Source organism: Marmota marmota, unplaced genomic scaffold, assembly GCF_001458135.2.
Source record: "Marmota marmota marmota unplaced genomic scaffold, marMar, whole genome shotgun sequence".
NCBI classification, from domain to species: Eukaryota; Metazoa; Chordata; class Mammalia; order Rodentia; family Sciuridae; genus Marmota; species Marmota marmota.
In genome coordinates this window covers 14,848,175-14,868,906 of record NW_025999961.1, presented here as the reverse complement: position 1 = coordinate 14,868,906, position 20,732 = coordinate 14,848,175, and the positions used below count along the sequence as shown (strand labels likewise).

Here is a 20,732-nt window from a genome sequence, read left to right as displayed (position 1 = left end):
AAAAAAAAAAAAAAAAAAAAAAGAAAGAAATAAAAGAAAAGAAAGTATTCTGTATTTGTCTCTCATGCCTTCAAAATATTTTGTCAGATGTTTGTCCCAATCCTAAACGATATTGCAGTCTGTTCTCATGCTCACTCAATGAATGAGAATTAGAATTGCCTATTCATATTTAAAGTACAACTTTAAAATAAGGAAAAAGAAAAAAAATTACCAAAATCAGAATAAAATAAGAAATATATTTTAATCATAAACAAAACAAAATATTGTAAAGAAATATGATAAATTATTTTATTGTAAAAAATAGTAAAAAATTATGTTCAAATTCTTATAAAGATTCAAATGATCAAAACTGACAGAAGAAATAGGAAACATTTGTGTTCCTAAAACAGGTATGAAAATTTAGGTATAATGAAAAATCTCCTCACAAAGAAAAGCCTTTTCCCAGATGTCTTTACTAGAAATTCTATCAAAAGTTTAAAAACCAAATAGTGTAAATTCTTCAAAATAGAGGAAACATTTATCACTTGATAACAAAGCCAAACAAAAACTTCACAAGAAGTGTGAAGTGTGTGGAATATTCTTGAATGTCTTTTCCCCAATAAATAGAAAGTTTCCTGTGTGCTCACTCTCTTGTCTTTCCAGTGCTGGAGCTGACCCTTGGGGTCACTGAGCTGAGCCATCCTGCCATGCTGCCAGTATATTTTATAAACAAAGGCCCCAAAATTCCTTAATAAAATGTTAAGTCATCTATCCAAAGTATATGTATGAAGACACGAATTGGTGTGCGTATACTATGTATACAACCAGAAATATGAAAAATTGTAGTCTATATATGTAATACGAATTGTAATGCATTCTTCGGTCATATATAAATAAAAAATTACATTAAAATGTTAAATCAATCCCAGAAGTGTGAATTTAACAAATAATGATAACCAAATGAAGCAAAGACCATTTAAATTCCACTTAAATGATATTCTAATGAGGCAAAGTTAATATAACATCAAAGAATGAACACTTATTGATTGTATTGGTGGAAGAAAGAAAAAAAGTCACATCTGAATCTCAAATTCAGAATTAGTATTTGACAAAAATCCTACATCCATTCATGATAAAAGTTCAAAACAGATTAGCAACTCAGATTAGAGGCAGCTTCTTCAAACTGATAATGTATCCCTAAGACACTGAGAGCTAACATCATGGTGAAAACTAAACACATCTTCTCTAATATACACAGGGAAAGAATATCTGCTCTTGTCATTTATATTTAACAATGTTCTGGAGGGTTTCACCATGGAATCATATAAAAATACAATCTTTTAAAGGTCTCCGGTTGTTAAACCATTCCTATTAGATAAACCTTTTTAGAATTCAAAACCAAATAAAATCTGTGATTTGTTATGCAGCAAGATATAACTACTGGTAATGATAAATATTTAAAATTGTATTAAAGAAGACTGGTGCTGGTCTTTGAGATGGTGTATTTTTTTGTTTGTTTGTTTTGTTTTTGTTTTTCTTTTTTGCTGGGGCTATGTGAAGTTTCCTTTATTATCATGTTAGGTGCTCAAGGCTCCAGGTCTGTTAGGAACTACTTAGAAATGTAAACATAGGAACTCCCCCAGGACTCTTCATGTAGTCTGGGCTTCTAAATAGTGTAGTGACTATAATCCACATGTAAACATGACAAGAAAGAGAGAAACCCAGACAGAAGCCACTACTTTTATAATCTAAGAGAGTAACAAAACAATACTTCTTCCCTATATTAATCAGAGCAGTCTTTAGTTTCATTCTAAGTTCAAAGGAAAGGAAGACAGACCCTACTACTTGAGGATGTCAAGATCAACCTCAGTGTCTAATGCTTGTGGGAATGGGATAAATCCTTAAGGGAGGACCACCATTGTGTTACAGGGCTGGAACTTGTAAAACTGAGGTAGCATGAGGCAAACCATACCCCCTATCTCTAGCCTCCATGCAAACACTGATTCTTGGGATCAGGATAGAAAGACTTCAGACATGTTCCTTAGAGTAACAGGCATGAGTTTAACAGCATGTTAGAGGGATAGGAAAGCAGAAAGTGTGGGGAGCCACCCCTTGCCCCTGAGCTGAGCTCGTTCCCCCGGCCTGGAGCTATGGGGGCACAGCTCTGGCACAAACACGAAAGCTGTGCAGAGCAAGTGGCCTTTACCCTCTAGGTCAGCAACAGAGCCCACTTCAAGCCCTACCTGGGCGTTACCTAAGTGGGAATGGCAACCCCCTGAAACCCAATCCTTGCCTTATTTGGGTGGAATATTCTTGAATGTCTTTTCCCCAATAAATAGAAAGTTTCCCGTGTGCTCACTCTTTTGTCTTTCCAGTGCTGGAGCTGACCCTTGGGGTCCCCAAGCTGAGCCATCCTGCCTTAGAAACTTATGTTTCTGTGCTGTGTGGTTAATTAACCATTTTCTTAGTTATTGATACAGTCAGTTCCTTTGATCCCTGTTCATCGCCAGTCCAGCTAGGTCGTGATAGGAAAGGGGAACATTCTCAAGGAAAATGGTGGGTTGGTCCTCTCAGAGAGTGAGAATATGTCCTTTCCTGTCTTTGATTTTATTGGGGATCCCAGGGAAGTTTCCAGAGAATCCTACCCAGGTCCACCTCTTGTCTTGACTGATAGCAGGATGACATTGGACTTTCAAGTCCTCACTGTCATCACAACTGTAGGTCACTTTGGACCAAGCTGACTGTACTCACAGGAAACTGTTCTTATAGATTTCATGATTTGGGTGGATTATCCTTTTCATCCTGAGTTCCAGGATCTGGTATGTGTAAAAAGCCCCCCTTTTCAGAGAGAGTGATTTGTATTCTAATTGGCATTTGGGCCTGCATTTTTCCTTCATATAACAGATAGTGTGCTGAGGACTGTTAACATATTCTGTCAACTTAAGCCAGGCAGGACTGCAGGTAAATTGGTTTTTAAAAAAGAAAGCATGTGGGAATTAACACAATTAGTACATTTAATAAAATTATTCCCTTCATGTTCCCATAACTCTAGTCTGCCTGTTATCAACTGGAAATTAAATCAGAAATCTCTTTTAGAAACAGGTCACTAGTGACTATTCTTTATATATAACATTGATAATCCTAGATAAATAAGATTGTTACCTAAAGAGAATGTAAAATTCATGTAACTGTACTATTCTCTCCCAGTTCTTCTCAGTGCCAAGTGGTTTCAGAGGGCAAACCGAAGGCGATGCATTTATGGAGGGCTCTCTTTTACATAGTATCTTGAGACTCTGTACCAGATTTAAATTTGCCAGAGTGTCCTAGTGATCTACAAAATTTGAAAATTTTATATCTATGAATAGGTGAGAAAATGGGCAGAATCTTCCCTAAGATTTCTGCAGAAGCCAAAGCAGAATTCTGAGTCTCCTCAGTGTTTTTATCGAATCCTGAGATCTGAGATGTCTATGAAGGAACTGAAGAGCAAGAAGGCATGCTGCCTGAGATTGCCCAGGCAATTATCACCTCTCTTCCACAAGTCACCTCATAATGCACTCCAGCCACCACGCTATGGCGAAACCCAGTTCAGAGCCAAGAGAGGGTTTTGCAGTATTCAACTCTGTAGATACTCAATAAATATAGTCAAATAATGCAACGTTTCTTAGAACCAAGTGAGAAGTCTAATACAAAATGTTTTGAAAATTATAAAGTTCTAACAAATACCAGGTTCTGGTTATATTAATATACATGGGAGCTACTTTGTTTCCTTATTTAAAAATGACAAGTGCTTTTGAATAGTTATATGAGTGAAAATTCCATTTTGTGATTGTGTACTAAATTATAACTACAATCACTTCAAAATTAAAATTGTAGCCTTTTATACCAAAAATTGAATTATAATTGTACAAACTGAGTATGGTACATGTAAATGAGTGAATAATATAGGCTTTCTTTGGCTTTCCTCTGTAAACCAGTTCACTTCTAAATTGCAAGTCAAGTTAAGCCATGTTTAATAATAGCTCTGTTTAGTGGTGTGATCTGCAACTAGACTGAGCAATCCATAAAAAGGATTTAAATTATTCATAGATGCCTATGGTAAAGTCAAATATTACCTTCTGTGCTTCTGGTGACAAAATGTGATCTCTAAAGGAAAAGAAATCCCTAACAATACCACTAATCTTTTTATTTTTCATAATGAAAACTGTATGAAGAATATATTGTATATATAAAAATTTAAAATAACATGAAGTTTTAGATACTTTGAATTCCTTGAGGACAAGAACTGTGCCATATTCATCTTGTCATTCAATATATAACACAGTGCTAGTACATGATAGTCAATTAAATATACAAACAAATAAATATAGTATTAAAAACAGACTGGGCTGAGGAGCTAAAACAGTTTAGACGGAGTTGACATGACAAGAAAACTCTATGGATCATGTCCCACTGATGCCATAGTTCTCAGTGTATGTTCCCTGAGTTAATCCATGCTTAATAAAATCTATACATCTATCGATTCTATTTTACTTTATGTAAAACCATTTGCAATATAAAAGGTTATTCTCAAATTATTGCCTCTATTATAATCACAACAACATTAGATTAATATTTTATGGTCAACGAAGTATAAGAAAAAATGCTAAACATCACTATTCATCAGGGAAATAAAAATCAAAACCACAATGAGGCATTTCATCATCCCGGCAAGAATGGCTATCATCAAAAGACTAAAGATAACAAGAACTAGGAGAAAATGGAAAAAAAGGATGCCATGCACATTGTTGGTGGGAATGTAAACTAGTACAGCCATTTAGGAAAACAGAATGATACTCCCTCAGAAATTTCAAAATTGGGCTACCATATGATATAATATTTCCACTCTTTGAGTATATACACAAAGGAAATGGAAAAAAGTATGCCAAAAAGAAAAAAAAGACACTGCCATGTTTACTGTAGCCTTATTCACAAAAGCCAAGAAAAGGAAACAACAGAAGCACAACACTTGATAAATAAATAAAGAAAATTTGGTAGATATTTACAATGGAATATTATTCAGCCATGAAAACAAAATGAAATTCTGTTACTTATGACAATAAAAATAGAAATAGAGACAATTATACTGTATACTTCAGAAAGGTAGAGAAAGGATTCTGTTTTCACCATAAAGAAATGATTAATGTTCCAGGCAATAGATATAGTTATCCTGATATAAATATTACACAAGTTCAAAGATTTTAAAATATTACTTGTTACTCCACAAATATTTATACTTTTTAGACCTTAATGTATTAGTTAAAGATAAATGTAAATAAAATTAATAAATGAACAATAAATAATTTGAAATATTTTAATTTTGAAAACACATAAAACTCACTAATATTAATTATATAATAAAGATGATTTTATATCAAAATTAATTAACAAATGTCCTTTGGTAAGTAAATTTCTGAAACACCCACTTACAGAGATTTAATAAATCATTAATAGTTTATATTTCTATGTAGTTTTCTTTCATTATAATCAACTAAGATGCAAAAGCAGTAAGAATATAATGCACAAAATAATCAGTTGTGTTTTAGCCTCTTCTATAATTTCTTGATTAATCAAAATGTGGTTTATAGCTCCTAAAAATATTTGTTGATTTCTATGCATCCATGTTTTGTTTGTCCTTCTACCTCCTCATCATTTTTTTTCTTCTAAGGGCAAATTTTCAGTTTACTTAACTTTTCTTGTTCATACTCACTTATAATCTATTTTGCTGATAAATACATATATCTGCTGAGATAGAACACAGCACCTCACACATACTAGGTGAGGGTTCACCGCTGAGCCACAACCCCAGCCCCACCAAATATATTTTTCAAAGATAAATCGTTACTGAATTATGACCAGTATACACAACTGATGGCAAATGATTTGTATGAGGAGCAAGCATATTCTACCCTTTATGTTCAAAACTAAGCTGAGAGTTTGCAAAACACCACTATTTGTTTCTCTGTTCTACATCAGTTTACTGCACCCCTTACTCCTGTCTCCTAATACTGATGTCTCACCCCCCACTCTGTGTTTTCACATTAAATGAGTTTCAATTTTCATCATTTTAATCTTTCCATTTTCATCCACTGTCAATGCTTCATAGAACACTAAAGTTTTTGTCTTAAATTATAACAAAATCATTTTATTAGCTTTTTCTACCGTTCTCCAAACCTGCTTTTCTTAAATCCTTTTAATTATTCTTCAATCAGCATACATTTTCAAAAATACAATTCATACTTCTATTTCATTTTTTCAGCTTTTACCTCTTCACAATAATATTGAAATATCACACAGGCTGGAACAGAACACAAACCTTAATTTTTTCTCACCTTGACTATCTTTATTATTGGGATGAGAAAAGTATGGGGAGAGAGACAAAGACAAATACAAAAGAATATCACCTTTTACTCACCCTAAATATTTTTCATATACTTAATTATTTCTTTTATATTCAATTACTTTATTCTTAGTATCAGTGCTTTTTCCAATCAAGAATGAAATATATGATATTTCTAGTATCCAATATACAAATATTTTTAATATCCTTTCCCTGACATTATAGTTAACATGCAGCATTATTGTGGAGGTACTCCCTGATACCTTTCTCTCTGCTCCCACAGCACCCTCCTTCTTTGCTTTGTTTTGATTGACATTTTAACATGCTATTTTTTTTTTACAGTATACTGTGCTTTATGGTCATTATTCCATAAGCCTATCTAATGACGTTTTTTTTTGTTTGTTTTGTTTTCTAAACATTAAAAATGGCATGTTAAGATACACTAAGGAATAAATAAATGAAAAAATATTAAAATATTGATGTCTTATTTATATTCATGATGAATAGTTTTGAGACTCTAATGAATAGAAGGTATAATGTAGTGTTGGTGACTTAAATTGTTAATATGTAATATATTTCAAGAAAGGTTGAATATTCACAATATATTAATTACAAACATATCCATGTAGTTCATAATGTGTAATATACCTTGGAATCAAACATGTATAAGACAAAGACATTTCTTCTAAAAGTCCATGCTAAATTGATAATATCACTATACAAATAGATTAGATATGATATATCATGTCAATGTAATAGTTTTGATATAATTTTTTTCTATTCTTGAACTCTGTCAGGTTAAAGGAATATTTCTCTGTTAATGGAACTTTATATATCATATTTGTATAAATATATATTTGTATATGGATTTCAGCAATTAGGTGAAAAGTTCATCATGTAGTTTTTACTTCCTGAGAAAACTGATACTAATTAAGTAAAAAATAAGGCTGACATTAATGTTGTACATGTGATTTTGTTGAAGCAATTGTATTGATTTAAAGTACTCTTAAGCAGTTAGATTACTTAATCTCATAAGCAGTTGAAGGTTTAAAATAAAATATGAGCTCTCACAACATAAATTTGGATTTCATTATACTTGCATAGCATATAATAGTGAGCAAAATGGCAACATTTCTAAATTAAGTTGATGATCGAGATGACATTGATGATTATTTTTTCCATGTTATATGATACACTGCAGAGCTTTATGAAATAGTTTGAAAACTTTACAAGTGATTCATTCTTCACAGTATCACTCTTAGAACTACTATTGAAATGTTGCCAATTCTAGTATAAATAAAATTTATTTTCATTTGAGAATACAAATTAGTTTCATATAGTTACTTGGGGGAAGAAAAAAAAGAAAATGAGAAAATGGTAGACAAACTACCTAGATTCTACCAGGATTCTATGAAAAGTAAGAGAAGGTTAATTATCTGGGCAACTGAAGGAAGAAAAAATGACATCGGTTTAGAATCATAAGCAATTGCTCCATGCAGTCATCAAACCTCATCTATGCTGAGTAGTGACAAGTTTCACATTTTTATTTCCCTCAATTTGTGCTCATCTTTAGGACACTAGAGAGTTTGGCAACATTCCCTCTGTACATCCAACTGTCCCACAATGGTTGCAGTATCTGATCTCAACATGAACTTTGATGCCTCTATGACTTTGCTTAAGCAGTTTCCCCACCTGATGTTTGTTTAATGACATAGGGTGCTTGTTTACAATACAGATTTCTTGACAATAATCCTAGAAATTATGATCCAATGTGACTTGAATGTACCAAAACATCTGTCTTATTAAAAAAAAAATATCCTAGATGACTGTGATACTTGTGATCATAGTTGGGGAGTAGAGGAACATTAGTAGAAAAAAAAGGCAACCCAAGGATATTACTTTTCAACAGCATGCATAGAAATATTATAGCTTTTTTGAAAAGTGATACAATCAACGGGGGAAGGAGACTAGGAGAGTACTACTCGTCAGACACCACAAAGAACTCCAACTCACCCTTGTCACCAGCTCCCTGGTCAATCACAGTGTACCAGCTAATGCATTGTGAGGCAGTCAGTGCTGGATTAAAGAAATGCAGGTTCAGGAACACAACTGCATTCCAAATCCACCAACAAAAAAAGTTGGAGAAGTACACGCTTTTTAGAAAGGTGTTAAGCAAAGGACATACAGGTAGAAACAACAAAATGAGGGTAGACTCAAACACACTGGAAAAACTAAATTCTCAGTGAAGCTTTAGATGGCTGAATGAGACTACAGACAATCGTTCCCCTCTATTCCCTCTGTACATCCAACTGTCCCACAAAGGTTGCTGGATCTGATCTCAACATGAACTTTGATACCTCTACGACTTTGCTTAAGCAGTTTCCCCACCTGTAATCTCCTCTTCTCCCTATGACAAGGTACATTTTCCATATGTTTATTTAAGATTTAAAGTTTTATGTGGTGGTAGGACTTATTGTTCCATGTTCTTACATGCACACAATGTTTGTGTGTGTTTTTCAATGTTTTAAACACTCAGCTTAAATGACAAGTTCTATGGGATATAGTGAGAACACTTTTTATTTTGATTGGGCATTTAATTTATTTCACCAGATATTTGTTTCTCAGGACTTAGAGGCCAGATAATATGGTTCCTAAATTTTCTTCTTTTTAAAATAACTTATTTAGTTGCCAAGAGTCACATAAAATATTCAATCTTTTAAAAATGGTCTATAATTCTCACTGCCTTCTTTTTACACACTTGCTTTACTCTCCGTTTTTACATGTTGTTTAGATTTAGTAGTTTGCCTCTACTGAACCAAAATGTGGCAAAAGTGATGTGATGCAATTTCTCAGAGTAGGTTATAGAAAGTTCAATTTCATGGAGTTCGGGTTGAGGCTCAGTGGTAGAGCGCTTACCCAGCATGTGTGAGGCACTGAGTTCGATTCTCAGCACCGCATATAAATAAATAACAGAATAAAGGCCCATCAATGTCTAAAAAAAATTACAAAAAGGATTAATTTTGATCTTTCACACATTCTCTGTCTCCTGTGTTTATTTTGATCGTACTGACTGAGAGTTGTAAACTGCCCTAGAAGCTCTCATGACAGGAAACTGAGAACATCCTGGGACCAGTAGCCTGTGAGATTCTAAGTCTCAAGTCCAGCATCCTACAAGAAACTGAATCTTAATATCACCTATGGAGTGAACTTAATTAAAGTCTAATGAGAGAACATTTAGAGGACTCAGTTCACCCATGAATGAATAAATGAGATAATAATTGGTAACATAGCATAATTATCTAATATCCCATAGTTAACTAACACCACACCTTTAAGGAGAGGTCTCTTTTCTACTTTCTCATAGGCTTCCTCTGCAAAGACTGAGAACCTGCTGACAAACAGCAGTGCTGCACTTGAGAACACATTTCAAATGTTGTCATCTTCCTCTCTTAATGTATAAATATGATTCCCAGTATCATCTCCATCTATTTTTGGAAAAAATGATACTGGTTTGTTTTTGTGGCATAGCCAGCCCATTTACAGAACATCTGTACTATATTTTTTATTCAAAATGCATTTGAAAATTACCATGACTATTGTTATTGCTCATTTAAAATAAAGGAAGGAAGCAGAAGTTAGTGGATACGCGTCCTAGAATGTATTTTGGAGAGTCAAAGGGTCCAATCCCAGGTTTGTCCTCTTTAGCTGTGTGGTGCTGGGCTATGAAGAAATGTCTCAAGGCATTGATTTCTTCACTCCTACACCATGGATAGTAATATTCACCTTGCAGTATTATCAAAGGGGACCATATGAGTTAATGGGTACACAAGTCTTAGAATAGTTTAACTATTTTATTATTACTTCACCTTGTCTGAGAATATAATTTCATAGCTAGTTTTTTTGGCATACAGAGAATCATTTCAGAATATTCTACCAGGAGCTGGGGCTGTGGCTCAGTGACAGAGGATGTATGAGGCACTGGGTTCAATCCTCAGCACCACATAAAAATAAATAAATGAAATAAAGGTATTGTGTCCATTTACATCTAAAAAATGTTTTTAAAAAAGAATATTCTGCCAAAAGGTCATTTATTTTTACTTAAATCCTTCATCACTTTAAAACCACATAGTGGTCAGTCAACCCTTTGCAACTTCTTTCTAGTGTTTACTTAAATATGAATTTTATGGAATTAAGTACAATTTTAACTATTATAACTTATTATAATTCATTAATTTGGTTAATTTCTATCTATACTTTCACTGCAATGTCCTTAAGAATTGACACTATTTATAGTTTTCTCATAATTTACAACAAATGATGTTTGCACAAATGGTTCTTAATATAGTGAATAAAAATAAATGCATAATTCATGTTGAGCTTGAATTATAGTAAAAAATCTTATAACTTGATTTTTCTGTACATATGAAAATCATATCACATGTTCTATACTAAGTAAAACAAGATGTAACATAAAAATATCTTCATGCAGAAACCTTAAAAATTGATTACCAAACAATTAAATTTCAACTCATGAACTTACACATATATATGAAATTTCACAAAAATAGCATTTAGGAAAAGAGTTCATTGATTTTTTTTACTTATTTCATAATAAATGAAACCAATCCATGTCATTATTTAAATATCAATAAGAAGAAAATTGTCTCCTATGTAATTTGTATATATTATAAATATGAAATAAATTATAGGACTTCAGTGTCATGGTCACTTGCCCTCTTTAACTAATGGCATTTGTTAAATTAATACCAAAATATTTAGATACATTGGCCTGTTGAATTTTTCTGATAATTTGAATTAGGTGAAATTTTGAAGCTTCCCTCTCTTTTAAAATTCTTGAGGTTAATATTATAAAAATAACAAATAAGTAAATCAAAGAGAATTATTAGGAGCATAATAAAATTATTTGGACCTCTGACTATAGCAACACTGATAAATGACTGATTTTTAATTAATTTAAAGTTGTTCTATCATTGTACCATTTCACTTAACCTGAGAGTTTTTAATAGAAGAGTCACGTCAAAACATATACTAGTTCAAACTGCAGTTTGGTCTACTTAAACAATTTTATTCTTCATGCAAGAGCAAGTAATGGGTATTTATTTCTCATTCATTCACTATGATAATAATATCTGATCAGTGGGATAGCTTAATCAATGAGGTCAGCTTAAGGAATTGGAATATGAATAATGTTTACTTTAAAAGTTCATTGGCAAAAAATAAAGACTCAAAATTAGCTTTTATTATGGAATCTCTAATTATCATGTGATGATATTTTGGCATCTTTATTTTGTCCTAGAAGACTTCTTTGATGGGTCTGATATCCATTCAATCGTCTTTGAAGAGATACTGAATTCCTCAAAATGGAATTGATGGTCAGTCTGTTTTAGGAATATTAATTTGGCATCACTCTCATATTGTGTGTGTGTGTGTGTGTGTGTGTGTGTGAGAGAGAGAGAGAGAGAGAGAAAGAGAGAGAGAGAGAGGAGTATATATAACCCACATGATTCTCACAAATAAGCATGGCTATAGAACTGTTGGCACCCAATCCACAAAATGTACTTTGGTAAAAGAGTCCAGGGCTCCAATGTTAGGTTTGTCATCATTAGCTGTGTGACACAGTGCTATAAACAATTTGAATTCCTTTGCTCCTACACTGTAGATAGTAATACCCTGCAGGTTTATTGAGAAAATTGATTTCTTGGACACATGAGATACATATGTACAGATGTATGTTATATACCTAAGTTCCAGTGCTGACTATGAGGGCTAAGAAACTACTTGTTATCCATAAACTAGGATTTCCTAACTCGCATTTTGCTAAAATCTACAGCTTACAATTTGGGAGAGCATGTGCACTAATTATAGAGATAAGTAACCAAATATGGTTCTAAAAATTTAGGAAATCTAATTTTTCAGTGACTGAAGACTTTTATTTTCACACAAGGGTTTATACTTTCTTCCCTGTTTCAAGTAGTTGAAGCTCAAGGCTCTAAAAGGAGGCCCTGGACATTATTTTTATGACTATTCTCACACCATTACCATGGTTTTGTAGCTACTGGGAGGAAGAAAACTTTTATAGTATGGTAAAGATTACCAATGGATTATCCATAAACATTTAGCTTGAGGTAAGGCAGGGGTCTATTACTCATACTTCAAAGTGATTTTAGCAAGACTCACAATGGTTTTGTATTAAATAGTTTAGGAAACTACTTTTCATAAATTAATTGTCCTCAAAATTCTATAGGAATTAATCATTGAAAGTTATCAAAAGGGAAGAATTAACATATGCAAGTACAGCAGATACAGAACAGAAGGGAAGAAAGATGTCCACTGCAAGCGAGACTATAGCAAACAGTACACAGAGAATGCAGGTGGAGGGTCCACCAAGACAAGGTGACTGGCATTCAACTCTACAATAGCACATTCGCTCAAGTAGTTCACTTCATACTCTTGTGTCTGAGTCTAGCTGAGCAAGAAGGTCCAAGCTGAACAAAAATGACAAGGAAAAAAACACTGTGGTAGAACAGCCTGCAATTTACCTTGGCAAGAGTTTTTGAGTTTTCTTAGGGTACAGTGGACATAGCAGATAGGAACTGGCATGGAGAAATTATACTGTTAACTCACTCAAGAAGGCTGCTGGACAATCAAGAGGAAATTAAGAAAGTCTAAGGTTTACCATTGTGTGGTGGTATCTGATTCCTATGCAAATGTCTCCAAAAGCCCCCAACCTCAAAGAATCAAATCACACAAGAAAATAATTGGCCTTCAGACTTTTACCTTTACTATCAGTGCAACTCAACGCTAAAAGTGGTGGAACAGATAAGAGGAATTCATGCATTTTTATTTCCTTCACTCCCATCCCAAGAGACCTGAATATCTATATCCTTATCCCCACATTCTCAAATATACAAATTATGGTTTCTTTGTAATCTTCAGTCATTTATTTCCATTTTACCAAAAAACAACCTTGACATGGAATGTAAACAATAACATTTTCATGTTTCTCACAATTCCATGAGTTAATATTAGTTTCACAAGGCAATGGGGAGTACACTGTGATATTCATCTAGCAAGTGGAATTCATCTAGAAAGTAGATTGGATGAGAGGTTTCAAGACTGACATAACCATCAACTGACATGTAGTGTTGGAAGGCTGAACTGAGCTGCAGTTGTGATCTGAGCATTAACAGGTGATCTCTCTTTTATGGCAGCCTCAGAATAGCCAGACTTTCCACATGACAGGTTGAAATTTTAAAGAGTTAAGTGTTGAAACAAACAAGGCAGTAGTTATTTAGCAATCAATAGTTACCTGAAAGTCATGAAATTGGCTAAAGAGATTATAAAGGCATGGGGTAAGGTATCTGACTGTTCATGTTGAGCCGCAGTTATTAAAGATAAACAAAATTGTTGCACATTTATGCCCCCAACGAGTTGAGACTGATCAAAACCCCTCCACAGAACTATTCATAGCTTCTTTCTGATCTGAAAGGTGAAATTAGCTGCAAAAGTGTTATAAATTTGCACCAGATGCACAAAACAAATGAGAAAACAAAATGAAAGATACTTAGAAGGGATTTCCCAAAACTTTTAGGAAATCATAAGCAGAAGAACTAGGGAAATGCATTTCTGTTGAAAACAACCAAGTAAAAAGAGTCAAATGTCACATTTCCACTCTAATTGATTACTTAAAGAAATTTTTATCACATTCTCTATTATACTGTTAAACCGTAAGAACTACAATTAAGCTCAGTTGACAGGATTCTATTTTGGACCAAGCAGAAATCAACAAAATCAACACAAGGAACAATTACAAACAATTCTAGGGATTCTCTGCAGCTCTTTGCAGAATTGCACTTAAAAGTGTATTCCACAGTAACATTCATTAAAAATATATTCTAGTTACAGGACAGAGACAGGGAGATGATTTTTTAAATGCTCTTCTTGATTTAAAAAAATATTTTAGAGTGAGTAATTTTATTTGATTATTATTTCTTCTTGACCAGCCTATGAAACTCTTAGTGATATAGACACAAGGATCATGCATGGCAGAAAAGCTGTCACTCTGGTGACTTTTTGAGAGTACAGAGTGAAAACGATGAGACCTCACAATGAAATGCTTTTCTATGTATTCATGCGATCCTGCAAACAGGGCTCATTGGCAGCTGTCACAATATCTCTGGACTTATGCTAGGAGGAAAAGGAACAGGTTTCTGAGTTTCCCTGGGAGACCACTCAGCTGTCATTGCAAAAATGAAAAACATCTCAGCAGGGACTCATTTAAAAGTGTTAAATCCAAAGAACTGCGGTATAACATTGATTCTGTCCATGCCATACTTACTAACTTTACTCGCAATTATGGAGAAATTATACTGTGCAGTGCTTTCTCTGTCTAGTAATTCATTAGTGGCGATGGTTCCTTCTGTTCCATCTATTGTAAAGTAGCTGTCCCCATCACTCTTCCAATCTATGAAGTACCTGCATGTGAAAAGAGTAAATGCAAATGTGCAATGATTACACATTAATCATAATGACAGTTAGGCTAACTTGACACAGTTCCTTATTTTCTCCCTGTAGCTATTACCCACCTTGCAATAAAGAAGAGTGTAAATGACAGCTTCTTTATTGCAAAGTCAGTATGCTCAAGGGGAAACTGGAAATAATGAAAGATTTAGTACTCCTGCTGTTCATATTATTTTAGGGTCTTGACACCTTGAAAGCTCAGCAGAGACCGAAATTCTAAAGCTGACCATGGGTTTCCTTAACCTGCTGAATATTAAACTTTTTTGAGCAGTTAAAAAAAAAAATCCTTAACAGTGGCTGTGAAAGGGCTTTGGATGAGGGAGACTTCTGGAAACAACAACAAAAATCTATGCCAGAACTGAGGTAGAATCTTGATGTTAACATAGACAGGGGAAAAATCACATTATGGAAAATGAAGGAAAAACGTTGACAATTTGGTGACTGTACAAAAATATTTTTCTTTATACAAACATAAAAGAGCCATTGCTGTTTTATTATACTATATGTCAGGACAACTTTCAAAAAGAAGTGGTGACCTTGGCTAATGATGTCTTTTTATTGTTTTTATTATCTGACATATTTGGTAATAAATGTTGCTGACTTATGTGAAGCAATAGGAGTAGAACATCCAAGAAAATGAATAACAAAACAGAAATTGCATTCACTTAAGTTGTTAGGAAATGGTGAACACATGAACTGATATGTTATCAATTATAATAACAAGAGTTAGCATTTTTAAAGCTTGCCATATTTCTCTAGATGTTGATAAATATTATAATTAATTCATACAGTAGCTATAAAATATATTATCAATCTCTCCACTTATGAAATTATAGAAATGAAACCATAGAAACAAGAAAGAATTTGTCCAAGTTTACATAGATTCAATGTTTTATGCTGATATTTGAACAAGTCAGTAATGATCCCCATATGATCATCACTCTGTATTATTACCAAATTAACAAGGGATATTATAAGGAAGAGCTCTGCTAATCATATGGTGTGACGCACAGAACATTTACCAACATTATATTTCTGGCAGGGGAACAAAAGATAGGTTCATAACAGTGGCTGAGAGCAGGTGACATTATTGCAGCTGGCCCATTGAAATACCCATGCCACAAAAAGTGATCCTGTGTTCATCATGAAAAGTCAGTTAAGGGAAGTGTATCTCCAAAGAGCAGGTTATTATTCTGGCAAGCTTGTTATTATTCTGATAAGTTTGTAGTTCTCATGTCACTGCAGTCAGAGATCAAAACTTGTTTGCCTTTACAAATGAGATTTATAAACTTAACTTGTCAATATTTGTTAGTAATTGATTTTCCCACCTGAAGTTACTGAATGTAATGGAACAGGGTATAAACCGTGGTATTAATCTTTTTATATCACGGCTGTTGATTTGAGGTGTGAGAATGCATTGAAGCCATGTGATTTCAGTGTAATAGCTTGTCTTATAGGAATGCTCTCAAAAATATAAATGAAGATAAGCTACATTTAAAAGTCAGGAAGCATGAGGATATAATAAGTCTAATTCTCACTGTAGCATGTTCTTTTTTGAACAAGAAAACATTGTCTCACAATAGTCCTTTTAAGTACTTCTAGTCAACTAAATATATGCTTAATTGAAGAAGAAAATTGCGATGACTGAATGTGTTTATCAGCTAGCATTTTGAAAAGAATTATCAATGCATACTATGCTCAATCATGCAACTCATTATATTTGCTGAGTGTACACCATGCAGTAGACACCTTGCTAGAGTTGAAACATGATAATGAAGTAAAATAAACAAGAGTTGGGGTTACACATATCAACACATGATCTTAATGACTGATAGAGGGATAGGGAAGACCATAGGAGAGCCAAGAAAAGGCAACAAGTGTAAAATCAAATGATTCAGGCAAGACATCCTGTGCATGATGTTTGGTGGCACTAGAAGGATATGGAGAAATGATCCTGAAAAAGAGACTGAAATAACCAAAGTGAAGAGGAAAAGATGGTATTTTAGAGAGCAATGCAACCACACTAGCAGACCTGTGAAAGTAGTATGGAGAATTATACATTGTTAGTAATTGCTACAGAAAATACTTGAGAGGAACAGTAATGACAAGATGAATGATTTAGTTCAAAGAAGGCCTTACACATACTATTAAGGAGGTAGGCCACATGCTAAGGGAGATCAATACTGCTGAGCAGGGTCACTGGGGCTTACATTTAATCCCTAGAAAAGTAACTTGTTGGATGTATTTGAAGAGGATGAGACTGTGAGCATTTCTGGATCTCCAGAATCTTGCCAAAAGACAGAGAGTAAGCAGGGTTGTAAAGAGACTTGATTCAACAGGCTTTGAGGAGTGATGAGGACAAGTAGGGACACTTGGAGCCCAAAGAAGACACAAGATACATTAGCTGACTTTAAATTGGTAGAAATGGACACGTGCAGGGGTGACAGAATTACTTGTTATGTTTTGAGGGAATAGGTAGGACTGAAGAAGAGAACATATATAAACACAGATTTCAGATACTTAAAGCAAATATGTTTATATTAGAACTGTAAACATTTATAAGGGGTTTCCTCAGGAAATAGTACACACTGTGGGTGATTTTGGAACTTGCTCCAGTAAGTTCCCACTTTGCTAAAATGTACTTCACCTTCCATAAACTTTATTGAGATATAATTTACATGCTAAAAAATTCACCCACTTCATCCATAAAATTCATTCATTTTAGGTATCATGAATGTTGTGCAAGAATGTGGTAGTTTTAAGAAAATATTTTAAATTTATTAACTCTATATATTGTTACGTGTTTAATTTTCTGGAAATTTCATTTTTATGGATAAAAATTGTGATGGGGTCAAGGAATAAAATAATTCTGTCCCTGAGGAGTTTTTAATGATAAAAGACATTCTCTTGCCTCCTGTTTAAAAGTTATTTGTTCTTGTGTAGGTAGACCTTGGTGCATGATTTATATTAGGTACTCTCCAATGTGACAGACAAGAACCAGTACTTTATATTATTTTTAAATTTAAATTTATCATACATTTCTAAGAACATTTTAGAATACCTCTCCAATATATTACTTGTTAATACTTTCCACATTCATTTTTAACTTCATGTACACACATGTATTAATGTTTTAACAGACATATTTGAGAGCACCTTACAGGTTTCATATCCCCTGGATCCTAAATACTTACATGTTTCTCCAAAATCAAAGACAACTAATTTGTTCCAATATTGTTAAGGTTAATGTTAACAATTTGGTTAGTCCAGAAATAAATACTTACTCACACACTTAATCTCAGAATAAAGTCAAAATAAACAGAGGTGAGTTCCCTGTAATTTTAGGCAATTCTGATGCCTAGCCTATGGGAAACTACAAGTCAAAAATAGTGGCTTTAACTTTTTTATGGTTTAGATATTAGGTATTGCCCAAAATATTATGTGTGAAGAAATGCAAGAAGGTTTAGAGAAGAAATGATGAGGCTATGAGAGTCTGAATCCAATCAGTGAGTTAATCCCCTGGTGGAATTAGCTAAGTGGTAACTAAAGGCAGGTAGGGTGTGTATGGAGGACACGGGATGTCTTTGGGGTATGTATTTTGTATTTGGTAAACGGAATCTCTCTCTTTTCTTTTTCATCATCATGTGAGCTGCTTCCCACTGTCACACTCTTTTCATATAATGTTCTGCCTAACCTCGAGGCCTAAGGAATAGAACAGGCTGTCTATGGACAGGACCCCTGCAACTGTGAGTCCTCAAATAATCTTTTCCTCCTGTAAAATTGTTTTTATCAGATCTTTAAGTCACAGCAATGAAAAAGCTAACCTTTATTGAAATCGTATGCTAAGTGGCAGAAGGAGACCCCCTTACCAAGAAAGGTCACTGACTAAATGTTTTCTCAGGGTCAATTAATCTGTGTTTACAGACTGACTTCACTTCACCAACTTTCATATTGCCCCACACTCCGTGGCAGGCCCAGTCTGATAGGCATAAACTTTCTCGGCTCTCCAAGATCAATATTCCTGAGCCCTTCCCCTATCTATGATCTTTGAAGTCCCACAGTATCAGATTCACTGAGGGATAGATGGGATATACTGCAAAATGATATAAGTGTGTTTTCTATAAAAAAAAGGGTTGAGACATTTGTGAGGCCCAAAGAAGTAAGGTTGCCTAGGGTAGTTACTTGCTACAAAATGTTGAAAAAAAAAAAATGCGTGGCCATTTGCACAGAACCAAGGACTCAATTGGCTAACTTTGCCACCAGAAATTTATAATCATACAAATCACGTTTCATCAGATTTTATGTAGTTTATATTTTCTGCCTTTTGATTAGATTGTTTATTCCTTTTACATATAAGGTCTTTGAATTAATATTGAATCGGCATTTGCCAGTTTTTTTTTTCCATAAGTTGTGTTTCTTTTTCCCTCTATTCCTTCTCTACTGTTTTCTTTTTCATTAAGTGAATATTTTGCGTTGTGATATAAATCCTTATACTTTTTTTTCATTCATTTATTTTTTCTTATACCTATTCTGAGGTTTGACCATATACACCTTATCAGATTCAAATTCCCTAACTGAATTCCAGTACTATCTAGAAATATTGATCCTATATATATGTGTGCTTTTTATTAAATATGGTATGAACATATTTACACCAACCTTTATGTATCTATGTCACAAGTCTAATAAAATATGGTAATAATTATGAAATATGTCTATTAAGGCTTAATAAAAGCAAGTAATTGGAGAAGAGCTCTGGGTTCTCAAGGACTCTGTTTCAGCCTGGGCAAATTCTCTGAGCCAGTGCTCTAGGCATTGGGTGAAGACAGCAGCCTGTGGACTTCCTGTTCTGCCTCTCATTGTTCAGGGTGTTTGGGCCCCACATTATTAGTCTTTACTGGGGTAGAACCTCCAGCTGTGTGTGGTACTGAGTGGAGGAGAGATTCTACTGGTCTCTTAGTCACACTCACTAGGAATTTAGCTTCTGAAAACTGGAGGTGGAGGGGATGAGAAATATTGGCAGCCTGTCCCTCCTAGCAAACCATAATCTCTTGATTGGCTACTGAAGAGAGGGAAGACATGTCTCTTCAACCACACATACCCAGGGCAGGCATTTCCACCAAGGTAGCTGGGACATAGTAAGGGGGGAGGTAGTGGGTTTGGGTCCACTGCCAAAGTCTGTTGCTTTTCACAAATTTTTGTTGACTTACTTGAGTAAATAGTTCTTCTTGTGCTGTTAGCCTTTTGAAAAGTTTTGAGAGACAGTAAATGATTGTTTTTTATTTTGATCATATTTTTTAAAAAATTTTATTTGTTTATTTGTTTTACCAAGGAATGCCTCTGCAGAGTTCCACATTGGCCATTCATTAAGTGGAATCTCCATCAATTCTTACAATTCTTTTCTTCCTTTATATTGCACTTAACCTGCATTTTATTTTAAAATATTTCATTATTTGAGTCTCTACCCATCTTGGCAATGTGAACATCTTTCTTGCATGCAATGTAATATTCAATTAATACGTAGATTCCAAATAAGATAACATAGCTTGTATATATTTCCTGTAGGTGATTCAATCTCCTTTCTTTCCCACTGCCTTTTAAATTATGTAAAAGTAGAGACTAGTTTTGTTCATCTTTCTGTTACCAACTGCCTGGGATAGTAATCTCCACAGACAACTTGCAACTTATATTTTGCATTTAATTTGATGCATAGAAACGATTCTTCCAGTTTATATGACAGCTAAATATTTCCACTAGAAGGCAATAAGACATTTTAACATGTCTTATTCAGGAAAACCAATTTATTTTTCTGATTTGCAGAAGAATTTATTAGCTT

At 33.9% G+C, this 20,732-nt stretch overlaps 1 protein-coding gene across 4 annotated transcripts in view; it reads right to left on the bottom strand.

Moving 5' to 3' along the window:
• The window catches only part of Cdh12 (cadherin 12), a 939,940-nt gene that overhangs the window by 18,103 nt on the left and 901,105 nt on the right, over positions 1-20,732 (bottom strand). For all 4 annotated transcript variants that reach the window (XM_048802957.1, XM_015496396.2, XM_048802958.1 and 1 more), the window contains one exon: positions 14,715-14,851. In XM_048802957.1, the coding sequence (XP_048658914.1) occupies positions 14,715-14,851 (137 nt within the window). The remainder of the gene's footprint in view (positions 1-14,714; positions 14,852-20,732) is intronic.